This window comes from Polypterus senegalus, chromosome 1 (assembly GCF_016835505.1).
Source record: "Polypterus senegalus isolate Bchr_013 chromosome 1, ASM1683550v1, whole genome shotgun sequence".
Lineage (NCBI taxonomy): Eukaryota > Metazoa > Chordata > Cladistia > Polypteriformes > Polypteridae > Polypterus > Polypterus senegalus.
Window position 1 is genome coordinate 296,477,949 of NC_053154.1, and position 22,414 is coordinate 296,500,362.

General features: G+C 37.0%; 1 protein-coding gene across 5 annotated transcripts in view; it reads right to left on the minus strand.

The window, feature by feature from the left end:
- Window positions 1-5,121: 5,121 nt before the first annotated feature.
- The window catches only part of sh3pxd2aa (SH3 and PX domains 2Aa), a 363,802-nt gene continuing 346,509 nt past the window's right edge, over window positions 5,122-22,414 (minus strand). For all 5 annotated transcript variants that reach the window (XM_039776615.1, XM_039776608.1, XM_039776599.1 and 2 more), the window contains 4 exons: window positions 21,924-22,258; window positions 15,926-15,975; window positions 14,589-14,708; window positions 5,122-14,320 (listed from right to left, as the gene is read on the minus strand). In XM_039776615.1, the coding sequence (XP_039632549.1) occupies window positions 12,404-14,320; window positions 14,589-14,708; window positions 15,926-15,975; window positions 21,924-22,258 (2,422 nt within the window). In that variant the 3' untranslated portion in view covers window positions 5,122-12,403. The remainder of the gene's footprint in view (window positions 14,321-14,588; window positions 14,709-15,925; window positions 15,976-21,923; window positions 22,259-22,414) is intronic.

The window sequence follows — 22,414 nt, forward strand, 5'->3', positions numbered from 1 at the left end:
AGCAGCTCTGACCTCATCTTACTGCCACCTCGTGACAGCCACAGCTTGCGGTTATCCAAGGCAGAAGGTCTTATGTGTGTTTAAGAGGTGGGGGGAGGATGTTTTTATTTTAATATTTATATATGAATATGTATTTGAACATCTGTAAACTTTTCATTTCCCCCTTTGGGACAAATAAATTATACTATCTCTAATCTAATGATCTTGGAAAAGTCCAGTGCATACGCAGAATTGAGTGAACATGAACTGCTGTTTAACGTGGAAAACAAGAAAGATGGAAGAGACAGAAGGAAAAGCAGCAGAATCTGGGCCAACACACATGTTGAGGGATAAATTAAGAGTTATGAAAACATAACAATAATCCTGATAAAATGAAAAAGATGTCTTACCGTTATTGCTAACATTTTTCTCATAGTATGGCTAACATTTCACCTGGTGACTCATTATGGTCACAGTACAACACAAAATGGACATCATCGATGCTACTGTGACATCTTCTGTGTTTGATCGCTCAAAGCAGAATCACATGAATGTTGCCTGCCACATCTCAAACACGCTGACCGCCTCAAGATGGCCTACCCAGCATGCAGTGCCCACAGTCATCAGTTTGCACAAATAAAATCAGAATACCAGGAGAACACCCTTGCAGGAACATGGTGATTGTGCCAAATCTGTGAGGGAGCATCGATACCCAGGGAGGTAACCAGGATCTCAATATAATAACTGCCAGAGCAGGTCACTCCTACATGCCCAGATCTCGCTGGCAGAGAGGAGTTTGTTGCTCTTCGAATGACTTTTTGTGTGATATGAACTTTTACACATTTAGAAGTACATTTAGTTAGTTCAGTGCACTTCAGAATGTAATTGTGCAGTCCTTAAAATGGAGGCCAAGTTATTTAAGTTTTCAATAGCATGCTACTGAGTACATGGAAAACGGTTTTGTCTCCTGTCAGAGAGGGACCCTCAAGACCGCACTCTAGCAGCAGCACTGCTGAAACTTAGGATTCTTTTAAATTTTGTGAGATTTTTGGAATCCAGCTCTTCTATGGGCATTTTTGAAAACATGTGGTACTCTACATCCACAAAGCAAAGGGAATGAAAATAAAACAAGAGAAAAGGCAGAGCCAGTGAACAGAACTACACATTAACAAAAAGTCAACTTCAATTGTTAAACTTCTATTTTACAAGCTGCTATGGGGTTAAAACTTTATCTCTCTGCACACGGAACGTTCTGTAAACATTTAGATAGATAGATAGATAGATAGATAGATAGATAGATAAGGCACTATATAATCGATAGATAGATAGATAGATAGATAGATAGATAGATAGATAGATAGATAGATAGATAAGGCACTATATAATCGATAGATAGATAGATAGATAAGATAGATAGATAGATAGATAGATAGATAGATCGATAGATAGATAGATAGATAGATAGATAGATAGATAAGGCACTATATAATAGATAGATAGATAGATAGATAGATAGATAAGGCACTATATAATCGATAGATAGATAGATAAGGCACTATATAATCGATAGATAGATAGATAGATAGATAGATAAGGCACTATATAATCGATAGATAGATAGATAGATAGATAGATCGATAGATAGATAGATAGATAGATAAGGCACTATATAATCGATAGATAGATAGATAGATAGATAGATCGATAGATAGATAGATAAGGCACTATATAATCGATAGATAGATAGATAGATAGATAGATAGATAGATAGATAGATAGATAAGGCACTATATAGATAGATAGATAGATCGATAGATAGATAGATAGATAGATAGATAGATAGGCACTATATAGATAGATAGATAAGGCACTATATAATCGATAGATAGATAGATAGATAGATAGATAGATAGATAGATAAGGCACTATATAATCAATAGATAGATAGATAGATAAGGCACTATATAATCGATAGATAGATAGATAGATAGATAGATAGATAGATAATCAATAGATAGATAGATAGATAGATACTATATAGATAGATAGATAGATAGATAGATAGATAGATAGTAATCGATAGATAGATAGATAGATAGATAGATAAGGCACTATATAATCGAGATAGATAGATAGATAGATAGATAGATAGATAGATAGATAGATAGATAGATAGATAGATAGATAGATAAGGCACTATATAATCGATAGATAGATAGATAGATAGATAGATAGATAGATAGATAGATAGATAGATAGATAGATAAGGCACTATATAATCGATAGATAGATAGATAGATAGATAGATAGATAGATAGATAATCTTCTTTCACGCCCAGGGCGCATTCAGATTGTGTGCTTGAGAAAAGCTCTCCACTTCACGGTGACGTCCGACGGCATGGTGTTGTAAAGAATAAGCCAGCAGGTCAAAAAAGACTGGGCGGAGGGTGGACCACTGATAACTCCGTCATGACCAGCACACACGATAAACACGGGCAGAATTAATACAGTATTAGTATTAATCAAGAAGTGGATTACAGGGGGTCTGGGGTCCAAGAAGGTCTAGTTAACCTTTTGTTATATAGAGTGCCTCCAGGACTCATAGATACGAGAAAAACCCTACACATGAAATACTGTTTGACTCATCTTGATAATTAGTTATGCAAGACATTGAGCCGTTTGGGATCCTTCTACATCTGAAGATCCCTCATTTTTAGGCTGTGTTTGGTGGAGAAAATGACGCCATTATGATGAAGAGCAAAGGAATTGGTGTATTCAGCAAATATGATCAGAAGCACTTGACGTTGTGCATGCCACACCAGCTGATTCCAGGGATTCACCCCCTAATGTGGTACAAGTGGTCAAAGTTACTCCTTTCACAAAACTTTGGGAAGACGGGGCTCGGTTTCAAAGCTGCTGATCATGCATATGACAATATTCTTGATGTTTGTTTCTTTACTGGTGGCCCCAGCCCTCTAAGTGCCACTCCCAGGTAGGATATAAATGACAAATTTTAAACATAAGCATGTGGGGTACCATTTTAGACTATTTCAAGGTTATTGATTATGTATATGATTTTATTTTGAATACTTTACTAGGCATCTAGCCTTCTATGGACCATTATGAGAGGGTAAAAAATGACAAATTTCTATTACAATCGAGAATATTTAGACTTTTTTTTAGACATTTAAACTGAGGCATATATTTTAATATTTCAAATATCTGATGCATGTATTCTTGTTTATTGTGTACATCCCAAAGTAAATCTTTACATTTTGTATGAATTAAGACCACTTAATGTTAATTATGACTTTATTTGACCAACAGTAGTACTGGCCTCCATACTAACAAGTCTGGGTTAAATTTCTGAAGATCATCCCTTTTTCTGAACAAGGACACAAGAGTACAGTGTTTTCCTCCCTCCCAACATCTGCCTCTATTGATTATGCCATATTTGCTTATGTCCATATTTCTCTGCTCAAGTCACAACAATCTACTAACTGCTTCATAAGACCTCACTTATAAATCAAACATTTTCTTAAAGTCTTTCATGAAGGTTTCCATAGAATAACTTGGGTGATTTCTGGTTTAATACCCACTCACTCCAAGGGCTCATCATCCAACAACAACAAAAAACAAAACACTGACTACTTTTTGCCCTGTCCAAAGCAGAGTCCTGTGGCAGAAGGTCAAAAACCAGGCAAAACCTAATTATAAATCTTCTGAATTTTAAACTATTCACCAGAAAGGTGTACAGGGTGGAAAAACTGAAGTTCTCTGTTGTAATACTAATAACCTGCAACACTTTTGTTTCTCGCTGCCTCCTACATTGATCAGCTAACTGCTGCAAAGAGGATGTTAACTCTGCCACTTTCTGGCAGAACTCCCCAATTGGTCTTTCAATTCTCTTATGGCTTTTCACATCGGCCTCAATTCTCTAATCACACATTTTAATACAGGATCTCTCATATTTTTATCAGCCCACAATCCTGTTATCCGAAATTAAATTACTAATACAAAACACATATGTAGAAATATTGCTCAAGCTTAGAACTCTCAAAATGATCTATGATAGGGGAATAGAAAAAACTTCTTACAAAGTGACCCAATTCAAAACACACAGCACCAGAGTAAGATTTCATATTCAAACAAAAAAAGAGCACTAATGGGATTCCACCTTCCAGCTAACCACAAATTGGGCTGCTGAGTTGTTAGAGTGTTGCAGTGTCATGGATAAAAAACAGGAGCTGCGCCATCATACATCATGGAGGTCTTATAAGTTTGCTTTACTCTTCTGTCTCTACGTGAACAAAAAGAGACTAGCTGCTATATGGCAATAAAAAAGAGGAGAAAAGCACCATAGAACTTAAAAACAAGGAATGTAAACAGACTTTAAGAAACAAGAGCATCAAAAAAGGGCATACAAAATATTTCTACGTATGAAACGCACTGACAGACAAAGTGCTTAATGAGTAGTAGCTAACACTAATATATATATATATATATATATATATATATATATATATATAGAATACATACATACACACACAATTTTAGTAAAAATCGAACTGAGGATAAACCTTGTCCAAATATGGTGACTCTTTTATTTTGTCTTACACTGTCATACTTAATCACAAAATATATAAATTTTGCTGACTGGTAGAACAGAGAGGAGTTCAGTTTCAGTTATTACACTGTAACTGCCAATTAATAAGTGGTTTAGTCGTTTCGTAGTTTTTATCACTCAGGTTACTTACAGCATTGACACACAGTGTGGCATAGTGCCTGGGGTGTTGGTCCTTAAAGAAAAGGTTTCTGGTTCCTCCTCCGACTCTGATCCAGATACCTAAAGTGCCTGTGCGTCTCCTGTACAAAACACATATTAAAGAATGGCAACTGCAATGTATCCTGATCTTGTATATTGCCTTAGGTAAAGCTACCTGCCAAAAAAACATTAATACATTTAAATATAAACAGTTTGCTTAGATCTTTATTAACTATTTTGAAAAGAACCTTTACATTCTTCAACTGTTATTTTCAGCTCTGCAGAGTTCATGAAATGAAAGAATTATGAAACAGGCGACCCTGACTGCAGTGCTAAGTACCGAGATACAGAAAAGAAAAAAGGCCAAGAATACAAGACACTAGAAAGATCATAGGTTTATTGTGTTTTCTTAGAGCAATGCAGATACAATGTGAACATAAAATTATTCAAAACAAAACAAAACAAAAATTAATCAAAGTTTTACAAAGCAATTTTTAAAAGATAGTTTCCCATTTTCAGATGGACTATGCAACGAGAGGGGAAGATACCCTGTTCACACCTCACTTTGAATCTGAGAATTAGCACTATTTTTTTTTTTCAGGTAGAGAGCAGATCTCTTAAATGCCTAACACCACTCATCATTATTGTTCGGATGTGGTGCCACCATTTGAAAAATTAGCTTTTATTGTACTACTCATTGCCCTCTTTCACTTTTTATTTGAAATCAGCAAATATATAATTTTCTTTCTTTCTTCTGCTTTGGTGAAATCAGACGCATCCTTACAAATAAAACACAATTATGTGTTGCGTGATCTCTATGGCAAGGATGAACATTCATATGAGTTCAGATAATTCTATTAGCACCATGGTCATTCACATTACTTACAAGGCAGACAGCAACAACAAAAACTGTAAAAAAACAAAAGAGTACAAATCTGAACTATGAAATACATCTTTCATCAGGCAGATGAGTGGTGTGTTGGGATTTGTCTTATCTGTTCACTTTTGCAATAAAAGGCACAGTGACGCCATTGAAATTACAATATTACTGCACACATCTGTAATTAAAGAAATCTTTTCAAAACTTTCCCCTGACTATGGTAGTGGTATATAAAAGCAACAATTTTTGAAATGCCTTGCACTAAAACATAAACTTGACAGTTTTATGTGAGCATAATACTCACTCATATGCAGTAAAAAATTGTGCCTCTTACTAAATGCTTTTGGCAGTTTAATAATTTCAGTTTTCCTCAGTACTGAACATTTCCATAACTCTCATGAGCCTTACAAGAAAACCACAGCTTGTCAAACTAATAGTGCTTCATCCTCCGAGTATTATGTTTTTACTCTAATTTGACCATCATCATTGTAAACCTTCCTCACTTTCTTCCTATTTCATTAGCCTTCAACAAAAATAAGACCTGCTTGAGCTCCTGACAGGACTGGACTGCACACGCACACATGCGCTCACTCACACTAACATACTGCTGTTTCTCAACTGCCTTATTCAGAACAAAAACAAGGACACACAGACACAGCTAAACATAAGGTAACACGACACTCCCCCCCAAGACTGATGTTCCCTTCTTCTCAGGGCTCGCTGGCACCACATCAACACTGTGAATCCCTGTAAGGCAGAGAAATAGCCATGCTTTTAAAAACTACAATTCATACAATACACCTTCTTCTTCAAGCCACTCACACACCTTCAGATCACACTCTCGGACCCTCATCGCTTTCCCAGGACCGACTGTCTTGTCTGACTGCTAAACAATATCAACATGCTGGGTTGTCTGATATCATGAATGGAGGCTTGTAAAGGCATATGAAAGTCGGTTTCACTAATACAGAAGTAACAGTTAGTTGAAACAGAAAATACATCAAAAAGCACATAATGTAAATAACAGGGCCTCTAAAATAATTAAAGGAATAGTTAGAATATGCAGATAAGTACTGATGAGACACACCATAAGCAAAGGATCTCAAAGCACAAGTTAAACAGTATTGATCCACATTTAAATAAATGTTAACTACAGGAGAAGCACTCTACTGTCTATTAATGAATGTTACAATGATTCAGACAAGGGCCGCATCTCTGTCCATGTACAGGGGGCTAAAGGTTAAATGCATGTTAAAAAAAATAAATAACTTGAGAAATAACACATTTGTGAACAGTCATTTCATTTCATTCATTTTCCTAACATGCTTAACCTTCACCTGCATTTCTTACATCACAGTATACTTGAAAGTAGCCAAACTGTTAACAGGATGACCTGCAGCCTTTGTGTTTATATACAGTAGGTATACTAGAAGTTCAAGTGCAAGCTAAACTCGAGCAACTATCAGCAGACTGCCACTGATGGCACAGGCTTCTCCTGTTACCACTTGTCTAATTGTGAATGCACCTGATTGATATACGCTAGGACGTCTTCCCGTAAAGAAGGGGGAAATACACTCAGCAACATTAATACCCAAATTTGTTGCTGCACAAGAGGCTAAGCCTGCTCCACCACACAACGGTATCTTACCCCAACAAGGACAGAACTGGTGCAGAAGTGCAAAAGTAAAATGCATAGAAGAAAAAACAAGTCTGGTTGTTTTTTTATTTATGATTTTCTTTCTTTGGAATTGTATATTTGTATTTGGATGAAACACTTTTTTTTTTAAATGATGGCCATTGAACCATTTAGATAGCAACCCTATTGGCTGAAGGTACTCAAAAATAACAGAAACGTCTTGTTAGCTGATAGTTTCATATTATCATTAATTTTATTTTGCTGAGTCTTGAAACAGGGAAATACTGACATACTGAAATGTGGCAAAATAAAGATCTTAGATTCAATTTACATTAATAAGAAGAGTGAATCAAAAATCTCCAGGCCATTTGAATATTCATAACTATTGTTTTCAGCATTTAAGTGCATGACCTCTACTTTCAATGATACACATATCTAAACATTTTATTGGTTGGGGGAACTAGCCTTGGATCAGCATAAAAATGTTTACTTTGGTATTGATATCAGCTCTTGAATCTCAGTACCAGCACTGAAACCATTCGAAAGCAAATACTGGATAACTACAAAAGGTCCCTATCTTCCCTCTTGTAGCATCCAGTATGTGTTTAAACAAGAAAAGGTGGGTGGGTGGGTGCCTGTCAAAGGTGGTTGGATGAGTAAAAAAGTAATGTTTACTTCTGGTACTAAAAATACTGAACCGCTGCTACTGTACCATTTTTAAAACTGGGTTTTTTGTTTCTTTTCCAGTACCAGAACACCACACAACCTTAGCTGGAATCGTGGAAGGATTTAATGATTCAGAGCTTAATCAGAATTTAAGTCAATAGTTGTCATAACACGCATCAGTGGTCAGAGCATCACAGACAACTGCAGCCAAGGAATGACTTTACAAGAATGTATCACAATCACATCAACATTCAGATGAGCAGGGCACTATCTGCAACCCAAGACAAACCCACCATCTGAATCTAAAAACCATGGCACCTTCACCTACACCAGGTTTCCTATTTTTTGGAGAAGCCAGACGTAGTTTGACTTGCTCGATAAATAAAGAATAAAGCAGTCTGATTTGAAATGTGTGTTCCTTTTTTTAAGGTCTAAAACTGACTTTTTTTTCTTCAGAGGATATATTTGATAAATAATGGACATATTTGGCTGAAAACACATGTAGAAAGATTTTCATATAAACACTGAGGTTTTTGATTTTTTAAAACAGAGAAGTGCTGACCATGCAAAATTAGTGTCAAAAACAGCCCATATTTTCTTGATATATACAAAATAAAATATATTTTAGGTAGTTCATGACCTTTTCAGCTCCACTAAATTACAATGGTCTGTTTCCACAAAAGAAACAAGTGCTACCATATGGAGAACCATGTGCTATTTACCATGTTGTGGGTGAATTAAGCAGAACACAGAGAAGAAAATAAAATACAAGATAAACAACTGTAATAAAAGGGGGGACACAATGATGAAACTTCTACTCAGAAACACTTTAAATACTAAAACTATAGTATAACTAGCTTTATGACAAAGTTTAGTATGCACAGTGAGATTACAAATTCCCTTGGTTTCATAAAGAGGCAAACAAGCAGTGTAAATTCTATTTATTACAAAAGCAATGTAATTACTAATAATATGTGCAGTACTAAAATAGAGTGATTAAACATTTGATATATAATGCCTTCGTCAAATTCAAGGGGTAGTTCATGGTGTGGGTGGGGAGAGTTTTGTTTGATTTATATCTAAAAAGTTCTTTAAAAAATCTTCACAAGTCCATGTGCCTTGTACACATTGAGAAATGAATTTGGGTGGCAACACAGGACTGTACACATGGAAAATCACAGGTTTGTTGTTTTTCACAGTTCAACAGTTCCTTGATTTGCTGAGATCTAACAACTGACAGACTACAGCAAGCTTCAAAGTGTGCTGGTTCAATTATTTGGACAGAAATGTTTTCCGAGATTATTTCTCAAATCTTTAAAAAAAAAATTCAAGATATGAGCCGTGTTATTTTATATTTACATACAGTTAAATGATATTACTTGATCATTGATAATATACAGTGTACTGTATATGGAGACCCTATGATTTTATGCTTCCTCTCAACCACTTAGATCTGATGATGTCATCTTTGTGTGGTATCAAATCTCAGTGCAGACTGTTTTCAAGTGTAGGTCCCTAGGTGGTAGAAAGAGCTGTCCACTTATATTCAAAATTCTAACTTCTTCAGTGTGTTTAGAAAGTATTTGAAGACTCTCTTGTTCAGTATATTTCTGTCTTACTAATAAGGTCTTGAAACTAGTTTGTATTTTGTTCTTAGCTCTTTGCTCAATTTTGTAACATTATTGTGTAACACGTTCCCAAACGGTCTCCAAATGCAGAACACTGCAACTGATTTGAAAATAGGGCAGTACGCAATGACATAGTAAAAATGAGTTACTGGGTTTAACAGTCAATGTGAGGGGCTGTCAGAATGCCCCCTCACACTTTTTAATTCTTATTCTGGTGCTGCAAACCACAGTATTTTTTATTGGATCCCAATTCCCTCCTTCTCATGCTCACCCAAACCATCTCTTGGCCTCAGCTGCATGAAAGTGTTGATGCTCCACATAAAGATATTTTACACTCTTATTTGATAACATTTCAATGTATGGAACAAAGGTAATTTGTCAGCACATTCTCACTTTGAGTAAATATTGTAATCTGTCAGCAACTGAAAGCTGTGAAACAACAAACAGAAAAAAAACTGCTGAAATGTTAAAGAATAAACAGAAAAGAAAATCAGGCATTATATAGATTGCAATAACGACATAGGAAGTGCCCATTATTGTTAAAGTTGCAGTATACAGCATTGGAACAGTAATTTCACAAAAAGAGGTTGCCTAATTTATGTAAAAGTGAATAACACATCATTTGCATTGCCTTTTGGAAACCATTCAATTTATTTACATGTATTTTTGTTTTGTTTTGTTTTTGTTTAAATCTTTAAAAAAAGCAGTGATTAAAGCTGCAGTAACAGCTGCCTATCACTAGAGGTCTCTCTGTGCAAAGAAATGACTGTCAGAAGTGGAGGCTAAAAAAATGCACTCGTAAAAACAAGCAACGTGTTTAGAGAGCAGTCCAATAGACATAAATGATCTATCGGGACACCACCTTTGCAACTGACAGAGAATGCTGCAAAACAGGTAAATCAGAATACGCGCATTTTAAATAATTATAAATAATTTTTACTTAAAAAAAAATAAATAATGTCCTGGATTCTCAAAATATTATACTGCATCTTTAAGTAATGCACCCAGTTTTTCTTTGTGTAAAGTGCATTAATTCACAAATAATGAACCACTTCATCCATCATTATTGGCAATGTGTAATCACACTACAAACTACTTTATGCCAATATAATATTACTGCAATCTAGCAGATTATCCTATCTATTGTTTAATACTGTCCAGCAGAAAATAAACAAAAATGGCATTGAGCCCAGAACTTAACTCCATGCTTTTCTTTAGAAAAATATTTCAGCAGTCTTGAACGTCAGCCTTTGCACATAAGAAGCAGTTTTCTGTACCTCTGAGTGACGCACCCTGGGGGGCTGTGGCATTTCCCACTGATCCAGGTATGACTCCAGTGGGTGCCCGTGGAAATCCAGTTCATGACACAGTTCTGTTCCTCTACTGAGTCTTCCTTTCACACTTAAAGGATTTTCAATTATCAGTGACATAATCCTATAATTTTCAAACATATTTAAAGATACTCGGCCTCAAGAAAAGTGATTCTCATTAACCTACACTGAGAAACAATATAACCCATTATACTAATTTGGTTTTAGGTCTCATAAAATGTCAAATGAGTACTCCCTTACATGGGCATATTAGGTCTGATCACATTTTGGGACACTAGAACTTCAGATCCCTGGGTTTGGATGGCTATTTCCAAGCCTGTTTTCCAGTAATATCTCCTGTTTCCGTTGGAAACAGACAAGCAGGAAAGAAAAAACAAATCCTCAATCCTTCACAAGTGAAAAGGACAATAAGCAGCAATATATACAAAGTATATTTTCTGGATTACCTGGTATAAAAATAAAGTTTTTAATTTATATTTTTGTAAACAAAATTCAAATGTTAAGAAAGGTCACTGAAAATCAGAAGTCTAGCAAAACTAAACTCTTGGGGAGGAACTGTGCAATTTATTCCTTTTTTGAATTATAATTTAAAATTTTAAGGAGTTCAAGTGAAAAAATATATTATTAAAGTTGAAACTGGAAGACAGATTTAAGGTAATAAAACAAGAACCTGAATACCCTGCAGGAAAACGCTTAACAGTCTAATTTAAGCACAAAAGTTAGTTTTGACTGTGTAAAAGCCAGGCTGATAGTGTCACAAGACCAGATCAGAAATAAATCTCTAAGAAAGTCATGAAAATAGAAAAAACACTTTAAAACTGTAAAAACAAACACATAAAGTAGTTTTTTTGTAATTGCTTTTTTAAAAGCTGCCATTATGATCAAAAAAAGGTAATGAAAATATCACTGCCTTTTTTGTATTCATCCTATGGCTTTCATGGCGCCTGTTTTGGTTTTCCATTCTTTTCATTAATTCAAATCCTGCAGATCTTTGAATTTTCACTTCAGTTCCACAACTCCATTCCAACAGCTCCTTCCGGATGTAGCGCTTAAAGAAAATTAAAACGTCTTGATCTTCAAAGAGCTGTGATCATTTTGCATAAGCATCCAAGTACCACACAAAGATCTGTCAGCCTTTTATTTATTTGGTCTATAATTAAGTGAAAAGTAAAAAAGGCACCTCTTTGGATATCCAAAACAATTTAATGAGTTCCTAATTTCAGCAAGATTGCAAATTTCATTCCAATTATCACCCATTGTTTCCTTTCTTCCTTTAAGAAAAATCTTAGCTTTAGTTTTTCTTAGATCCATTTGAGACAGCAGGGTGGCCACTCCCTCAGCATGTCTCATTTTTAATTCATGATCATGAAACATCATATTTTACATTTACACTGGTAAACGAACACTCAAAAACGTTTCCTAAAGTACATTGTACTATTCAGTATCTGTAAAACTGTGCATGTTATTAAAAAAAAGAAAACCACACACATATACGAAAAAAAATACACAATCAATAAGTTAGTTTTTTTTCTCTAAATAATTTGAAGGTACCCAACCTTTCTGGGGGCGTAAACTATCTAAAATCTGGCAGTACCACCATCCATTTGGGTTTCGTTCAAGGACTTCCAAACTTGTTCCTTCTGTGAATCCCATCGTCTCTTCATCCCCACGGTAATCAGCTATGGAAACATAAAGCTCTTTGGGATTGCTCTGTATGAGAGGAGACCTGTCCACAAGCTTTGGTTTGACAGTGGACACAGGAATGCCATTCCTTGGAGATGCTTTTGATAATGCATCTGTGCAACCCATTGCTTTTTTTTCAGGGTTTTTTTGTTTGGCATCATCTGCCTGGCTTCTCACAGCATTGAAAGAAGAATTTCGTCTTACTGACACACCAGACCTTAAGTGGTCAGTAGAATTCAGGGATTCATTTCTGCGTAGGGACCCTGAGTAAAGGTTAGTATCTTTCGAAGGTGCAGAAACAAAGACGGATTGTGGTCTTACAGCTAACTGTCGTACTCCATTTCTCATTTTCACGGAGCCATTGACCATTCCAGTAGGTTTTGAAAAACCACCCGGAGGTTTTGAAGGAATGGGTGGTGTTGCCCTCTTCATATTTTGATTGATGTTATTTAATGCCTGAACCCTTTTCTCATTTTTTTCCAGACTATTGGACTTGCTTCTGCTTCCCTGTTTCGTTGGAGTGTCCTCAGACTCTGACCCTGCAGTGTCTGTTGTCTTGCTACTCAAGTATTCCAAGAAATATGCAGGAGCCCAACCTTCGTCATCACCATATCTGATGTACCACCATCCACTCTCCTGTTTGTCAACCACCTCAACATCAACTCCAGCTGGAAAGCTGATTTCAGTTTCTTGTACTTTTTCATAGTTGTCAATGGTTCTATATATCATTTCATATTCTGAATCACCCCTGCTTCCTTTAGAGTTTATGCTTGAGAGATCTGACATACTTTTGGAAGAAGCAGAGTCTTCAGAAGAGATGACAGAAGCTGTTTCGGAATCCTCTCCTAATGATGCTTTTAAATTATGTTTAAGTTGTCCAGTTGGCCGCAGATGTCTCCTTAGACTAGTAATATCCATTTTTTCTGGACTTTGGCCTTCTTGTTTGGAGATAAGAGGTTTGGGCCTGACTCGAGGCTTTGGTTTGGTAGATGGGCTCTGCCCTATCCTTTCCTCAACATCAATCCTTGGTTGTGCCTTCACTGTACTTCGACTGCTTACATCAGAAGCTGATCGTGGTTTAGTATCGTCACTCTTGCTAAGTGACTGGTTTTTGGCAGAATCAACTTGAGCCTTAACAGCACTTTTTACAAAATCAACAGATGTTCTTGAGGATGACGCTCTAATAATGCTAGACTGGGTACTGGCTTTCTGAGGCTCAGAATCACCACTGGATTCTTTGCTGGAGGCAGTATCATCACAGCAAGTCCTGAAACCATCATTCTCATAGATAGTCTTATCATCCTCAGCTACATTTTCTGATGATTCCCCAACTTTAAATTTTGCTCTCTGGAGAGAAGACAAAGGTTGAGATAATTTGGAAGACTGGAGAGCTGCAATCTCAGATGTCACAGCTTCACATAGCGACACTTTTAGGATATCCTGATGTTCAAAATCAAGTTCAGATTCTAAATCAAAACCAATGGCAGGGACATCATACTCTGGCTCCTCATACTTGAACTTGTGTGGAGACTCTGGAGTCTCTCCTTTTAAATTCTTGCTAGAAGAAGAAAGCTCCTCTGACTCTTGTTTTTTGATTGGGGGAGCTGGAGGGGGGATTTTAGGTCTGGTTAAGGTGCTTGTTCTTCTGTTAAGGTTAGGTTTCTTCCTTTTGTCGATGTAAGAACATGGAGCCCAGCCTTCCCTATCCCCAATATGAACATACCACCATCCACCAGAGTTCTTTTCAATAACCTTAAAAATTAATGAACAACAGTGGTTATTACCTGCAATTTATTTTAATGACATCATTTAACACCTATTTATACTAAATAAAATCTAACTAGGGAAAAGTCAAATTTTTGCAGATATCATTGCAAGCAGTCAAATTAAATAACATCGTACCAGACACAACCATTTACTATGAACTGAATATATAAAAGCAAACAAAAAAGTGCAAAATAAAAAAATGGATAAAGTAGTGGATTGAATCTCATTCCTCAAACATCAGAAAAACACATACTTCAGCCTTTTGTCCTCCACGGAAGCTGATTCCATCAGATATACAAGACTGAAACTCTGCAATGGTATAGTACTCAACTTCAACTGTTGGGGGTTCTGGTGGCTTTGGTAACTGAAATCCCTGAAAATGAAAGTTGCTGAGGGTTACCCACACGTTGCATTTACAATTTTAACAGAAATTCAAGAAAGTCCCCTAACATAATGATCAAAGCTAGAAATTCAAGCTAAAAACAAAATGAACAAATTCAAATACATTTTTTTTGTCCTGTATAATCACTGAACAATCTCCATAGTCATATGCATACATCTAATAATAATGCATCTATTTTTCAGTTAGACAACCTTTTCATCTGCTTAAATAACCTTTTTTTAATTACCTTTTCAAATATGTCCTGATCACAAATGATTATACACATCTTGGTACAGACTCCATTTTAACATCAAATTCAGAAAATAGCAAATAAGGAAATAATTTTAAAAAAAGAAATATACTGCTTGCATAAGAATTCCGATACCACAAACTTATTTAGGTTAAGCCATTTTTGTTACACTCTTTAGGTGGTGTGAAACTACGGGGTTTGAAACTCCACATAATTATTGTCAATTTCTGCTGGCAGAACTAGTCAAACTCATTTCAGTTTCTAAAAAGGTTCTTGAGAACTTTAATTATCAACCTGTGTCACAGATATCATAGCATATCCAAAGCATACTGACAGAGCCTCAATAGAATGGCTTAAAGTTAAGAAAATAGATTTCCTTGAGTTGGCATGTTGATCATATTTCTATTCTTAAACTGAAAATCTAAAGCAGACACTCAAAACTTCTGTCTATAACCATTACGCCGGTAGTAATATACAAGTACTCCTCCATCACAACTGAAGAATTAAACAGACTCTCATTAGGAGGGTACTGTGGCTCAGTGCCACTGATGAATTGAACCTGTTGGTTCTCTGTGTGTACACATTCCTCTTGCATTTGTGTGTGTTTTTTTAATGATACATTGGTTTTCAAGCACTTCCCAAAGATTTGCATATTACTTTAATTGTCAAAATGACCCAGTATGAGTGAGTGTTTTCAATGACAGACTAATGCACCAATTACGCATTCTTGCCTTGTATCCAATACTGCTGGGGCAAGCACCAGCTCCATCTCATCCCTGATCAGGATAAGACAGTTACAAATGAATGAATGGATGGATGGATCCCTGCTACAATGAAAAAGGCTGTGTGGGTCACAAATAAAATTTTCCTTGAGGCTTTTAACTTTGACAAAAAAGGTACTGAATACTTTTTGAAAATACCATCACAAATACATACAAATCAAACATAAGAGACTGACCAAACTAGTTTCTCTTCTGGGAGGAGGTTTCTGTCTTAAGTTTGGAGAACCTATGCAAAAGGAAAAAAAAATGTGATATACAAAACATAAAATTTGAAAATCTCTTACAAAGAGACAATCACTTGTACTCTTCCTAAGCTTTATAAAAAAAAATATGCTAAATACATATTACTCAAACAACTATGTACACATACAAAAATTGCATTTATTTTCTTGGGACATTTATGAAAAAAACTTGATAGTACGCTGGAATAGTTGTTAACAAGAAAATGGTAAAGTCACATGTAAAATGGACAGCTGATAGACAGTGGGTGTTGGTAGGAGTGTGTCAGTCGTCCCCTTATCTTATTCAGATGACTAACAAAAAAAAGGAGACAGAAGGCTAATGATATTTTTAAAAACTCAGCAATTTTTTTTTTATTTAAACAGTACAAATCACTTAACAATCAACAAACAGTAGCTTACGGAATATATATAAACCACTTGGTGTGTGTGCGGATCTGAAGCATTTGGGTGGTTGTGTTATAAACATGTCTGCATATTACCTGCATTTGAAAATTTAACAACTTTATTTTTGAACCAATGCTTTGCAAATAGCCTAAGTTTTCACTCTCCTTTATCGCTTCCTGTGAAACCAAGATTAGTTCAAACTAAAGAATTTATGTTTGGATTTGAAATATTATGCATCTTCACAGTCACTTCTTTCAATGTTTTTACCCAAGGTCACTGACACAGCAGTATCTTTTCCTCCCCAAGACAGTTATGCCAGAAACACTAAATATAACTGAAGACAGAAAATGACCAGTCATCATTTAGAAGAAAATTATCCAGTTACATTAAATGTCAGAGAATTTTGAACTTTGAAGGGCACTGGCAAAAGTTCACAGGTCTCATTGGTCAAACCAGGTAACACTGGCGATGCCAATGGGTTGTTTAGAAATTGTAGTGTTCTTTATGAAGGTATTCTTTATACTCCTGCACATTTTTAAAATTAACATTTTAAACGTTACTGCTTGGTTATGTTTTATGATGTCCTGATTCATTGTTCAAATATTGCCTAAATAAAAGCCTAGTTTTAGATAGATACACACTTCAGAAATGCAGTAGGCTGCAATTTTTGTCATATATCTTGGACGTTCGATCTGTAAAGTACCTTATGAATTAGTATGTCATCCACATTTAGCTTTTGCCTAGTACCTGATGTTGCTTGGACTATGCAAATATAAGATCATTATAAGCTGTGGAATTATTGCTGTAGAAGCTAAATAGGGTCATTATTGTCACATATATGAGCACAGTGAAATTCTTACTTTTAAGTGTTAATCAGCATGTAACGAACGCATCACCATTCTCCAGCATCTTGAGTAGTTTAGTGTGTATAACAACCTTATCTTAAAACTTTTGTCTTCTTTATGTGAAAAGTCATAAACCTAACTCTTATTATTTGTATTTTTTTCTTTTAGCCCATTTTACTAAGACAAGGTTTTTATGGCTTAATATTTAGTTAATCATCAGAATTGTTGCCATCCCAAAAGTTCAAAATGAATAGAGGAATCTCATGAATAAATAAAAAGTTCAAATCCTGTTTTGTTGTTTTTATAAATCATTAGTGATTTATGACTATTGAAGCAGACCTTTCGAAACACCAACATCTTTGTGCCCAAATAGGTTTAAATACCAGCTGTACTGCATTCATGTATCTTACAGACTTTCTCAAAAAATTCAGTGTACAGTTATTTCTTACGCTGTTTTTTGGTATTCCACATAAGAGGGTTTTGTTTTACTTTAAGAAAAAAATAAATCTCTGTGTATGGCTTGGTTATATAATACAGTGCATCCAGAAAGTATTCACAGCGCATCACTTTTTCCTCATTTTGTTACTGTATGTCACAGCCTTATTCCAAAATGGATTAAATTCATTTTTTTCCTCAGAATTCTACACACAACACCCCATAATGAAAACGTTAAAAAACTTTACTTGAGATTTTTGAAAATTTATTAAAAATAAAAAAATTGAGAAAGCACATGTACATGTAGTATTCACAGCCTTTGCCATGAAGCTCAAAATTGAGCTCAGGTGCATCCTGGTTCCTCATCCTTGAGATGTTTCTGCAGCTTAATTGGAGTCCATCTGTGGTAAATTCCGTTGATTGGACATGATTTGGAAAGGCACACACCTCTCTATGGAAGGTCCCACAGTTGATAGTTCATGTCAGAGCACAAACCAAGCATGAAGTCAAAGGAATTGTCTGTAGACCTCCGAGACAGGATTGTCTCGAGGCACAAATCTGGGGAAGGTTACAGAAAAAATTCTGCTGCTTTGAAGGTCCCAGTGAGCACAGTGGCCTCCATCATTCGTAAGTGGAAGAAGTTCAAAACCACCAGGACTCTTCCTAGAGCTGGCCGGCCATCTAAACTGAGTGATAGGGGGAGAAGGGCCTTAGTCAGGGAAGTGACCAAGAACCCGATGGTCACTCTGTCAGAGCTCCAGAGGTCCTCTGTGGAGGGAGGAGAACCTTCCAGAAGGACAACCATCTCTGCAGCAATCCACCAATCAGGCCTGTATGGTAGAGTGGCTAGACGGAAGCCACTCCTTAGTAAAAGGCACATGGCAGCCCGCCTGGAGTTTGCCAAAAGGCACCTAAGGACTCTCGGACCAGGAGAAACAAAATTCTCTGGTCTGATGAGACAAAGATTGAACTCTTTGGTGTGAATGCCAGGCGTCACGTTGGGAGGAAACCAGGCACCGCTCATCACCAGGCCAATACCATCCCTACAGTGAAGCATAGTGATGGCAGCATCATGCTGTGGGGATGTTTTTTAGCGGCAGGAACTGGGAGACTAGTCAGGATAAAGGGAAAGATAACTGCAGCAATGTACAGAGACATCCTGGATGAAAACCTGCTCCAGAGCGCTATTGACCTCGGACTTGGGCGACGGTTCATCTTTCAGCAGGACAATGACCCTAAGCACACAGCCAAGATATCAAAGGAGTGGCTTCAGGACAACTCTGTGAATGTCCTTGAGTGACCTAGCCAGAGCTCAGACTTGAATCAGATTGAACATCTCTGGAGAGATCTTAAAATGGCTGTGCACCGACGCTTCCCATCCAACCTGATGGAGCTTGAGAGGTGCTTCAAAGAGGAATCGGTGCAAGGAATACACACTTTATTTTAAAATGGTCTGAAGGTGACCTGCAAAAGTGGGGTCAGGGTGTTGACTCACCCAGGGGTACCCTAGGGTAAAGGGTCTCCAAATAGGCAAAAAGGAAGCCATTAATAGGCACACTAGTAAGCTACAAAAGCAGTACTCCAATAATTACCAATTTGTGCACGCACAATAACTTTATGGGGCTACTAAGATGTCCTGGGATTGTGACTTGGTGAGAACCCTAGCACCTTTGGAAATTTGTTAAACACTCTTAAGGCAGAATCCTTAAAGGTTTTTTTCCCCAACAGAAAATGAACCAAAAGTAACCACTGGAAAGCAGTTTAAATGGCTCCCTTTATTGAAAACTCAAGAGTCTGAATCTGAGAGGATGAAAATGATGTCGTTCACTGTGTGCAGGTGGTATGGAGATTCTTTTTTAAAGATTATCTCATATATCTCTCCATTTACCTTCTCTGACACCCTTATATAAAGAGAATTAAGAATCACAAGCATTGGCAACACTGCTTGCATACCTCTTCACCTGGCACACTGGCAGTTTTACTGACCAATTCAAGGTCACACTGTGAATCACTGGTGACAGCTGAACCTTTAAGTTTGAGATTGACAGTTCACTGACTTAACAGCAAAGTGCATATTGAGCAACAGAGAAATCGATTCATGTGATGAGGTTAAAAAGACACAGTACTGAATATGTTTTTGTTGTTTTTACAGTATATGGCCTTTATTTTTACCCTTTGCAAGCATGTCCTGGTGTGTTGGTGATATTAGCTCACAGCTGGAAAAAAATAGTAACTGAACTATAAAACAAAACAGGGAATGTGGCCATTTATTACAAATTATATTCTGAATGGAGTTAAGTGTAAGAAAATTAGAGAAAACGCCTTTGTTAATTTCCAGAAACTTTTAAAGTCTGTTTCAGTTATACTTGTTGTAATTATTAGAAGCAAACTGATCAGCACCTGACAGAAATACAATGCCTTGCAAAACCATTCATCCCACACATTGATTGCCCTGTTTTGCCACATTACATCTTGGAATTAATAGGGATTTTTAAAGGGTGGCACCATCTGATTACAAAACAAGCCTACTATTCTGAAGGTTCAAAATATTTTTATTGCGACACAAACAACAATTAAGTAAAAAAAAAAAAATCATGAGCATGCTTAGGTATTCACCCCTCAACTTTGTAGAGCCACCTATTACTGCAATTTCAGCTTCTTCTTGGGGGATGTCTCTATTAGCTTAGCACATACAGCCACTGGGATGTTCACCCATTTTTTAAGGCAAAACAGCTCACCTCCATTAAGATTGATGGGCAGAATTGGTATATACAGTGTAGTGTGCAGCTGAGGCTCTTGCCCAGCTGGGACGCCTCCACATTGGGAGGACCGGGGAAGCAAGCATGGCCAGAGCTTTACCTCCCCATGGGCACTAGATGGCAACCCCCCTGGGTTGCAGCGGTGCCTCGGACTCCCGCAGGGCTTCATGGGAGTTAAAGTGTGGTGCAGCCCTGTTGGGATCCACAGGCAATGCCAGGGGATGCTGAGCCCTTATGGGCAGTTCTTCCACCACACCCGGAAGTGTTGCCAGAAATGAGTAATCAAGGACCTGGAGCACTTCCGGGTGCGTTATAAAAGAAGCCAGCAGCCACTACTTGGGGAACCACAGTCGGGTGGAGGAGCGATGAAGCTTGACCTTAGGAGTGAAGGAGGAGAAAGAAAAAAGAGGAAAAGAGTAAAAGAAGGGATTAATCGGTTGTGCTGTGCTTGGGTGGTGTCATACTTGTGGGGAACGGTGAAGGAGTTTCCCACAAGGGGAAAAGAAAAAATAAACCGAATGTGGATTGAACTTGCATCCCACGTGTGTCTGTGTCGGGTTCAGCTGGCAGTGCCAGCCTGGTGAGCCACAGCAGTTGCAATCTTCCAGTCACTCCACAGAATCTCAGTTGGACTGTTGTCTGGGCTTTGACTAGGTCATTCAAAGACATTTAAATGTTTCCCTTTAAACCACTCCAGTGCAGCATTAACAGTATGTTTAGGGTAATTGTTCTGCTGCCTGGTGAACCTTTGTCTCAGTGTCAAATCTCTGTCCAGACTGAAACAGGTTTTCCTCCAGAATTACCTTATATTTAGTGCCATCTATTTTTCCATCAATCATGACTAGTTTTCCTGTCTCTGTGATTAAAAGCATCCCCACAGCACAAAGATGCCACCATCATGGGAAGTGTTGGGTTTGCTCCACACATGTCATTTCTCATGATGGTCAAAAAGTTCAATTTTAGACTCATCTGTCCAGAGAACTTTCTTTCATGTATTCAGGGAGTCTGCCACATGCTGTTGGACAAACTCCAAATGTGTTTTCATATTTCATTCTGTTCAATGGACGGATAACTCCCATGTCTCTGACCTGTTTGGAGTGCTCCTTGGTCTTCATGTCACTTGCTTAGTGATGTTGCAGAGTGAGGGGTCTTTCAGAAAAGGTCTATTTGTACAGATATCATGTGACACTGTGATTGCACACAGATGAACCCTAATCAACTAATTATGTGACTTTTGAAGTTAGTTGGTTGGACCAGATCTTACTTAGGGGTTTCATAGCAAAGGGAATGAATACATAAGCACTCACAACTTTTCAGTCTTTACTTGTTTTGTTTTTTTACATATATACACAAGGTATTTTACTTTCATTCCACAACAATTTGGACTATGCTGTTAAGTCAATTACATAAAATCCAAAAGGTAATCCACTTTAATTCCAGATTGTAATTCGACAAAACGGGACAAACACTGAAAAGTTTTGCAAGGTACTTTAACTGTTATGTACTTACTGTGTTCAGCTCTCTGAGGGGCGATACGTGCAACAGCTGGCGAACCTTGAGTCGCCTTGTTTGTTTGTTTCTCCTGCAGCACAGTGCTACTGCCAAATGTATCTTCACATGGAATAGGAAGACTGATTTCTTTTTTGGAAATTGGGGTTTCATCTGGATCATTGTCTGTTTGAACATCCTTTTCACTCATCTGCTTTTTGTTCAGGAGATTACTAATTTCCATGATGTTTCCAATGATCTCAACAGGACCTGTCAATGTCTTCTTACGAGGTGAAAAATCATCTTTGATCTTTTTTAAGTATGATGCAGGAGCCCATCCTTCTTTGCCTAAGTATCTGCAAACAAAAAAAGAAAGAAATCCAATAGGTTAGTAATATAAAGTACTGTATATTAAAAGAACAGACCAAAAAGGGCACTAAAGGAAGCTTCAAGGGAAGAGGCGTTAAAATAAACATCTGAACATTTTACTGATGCAGGATACAAATAATGTA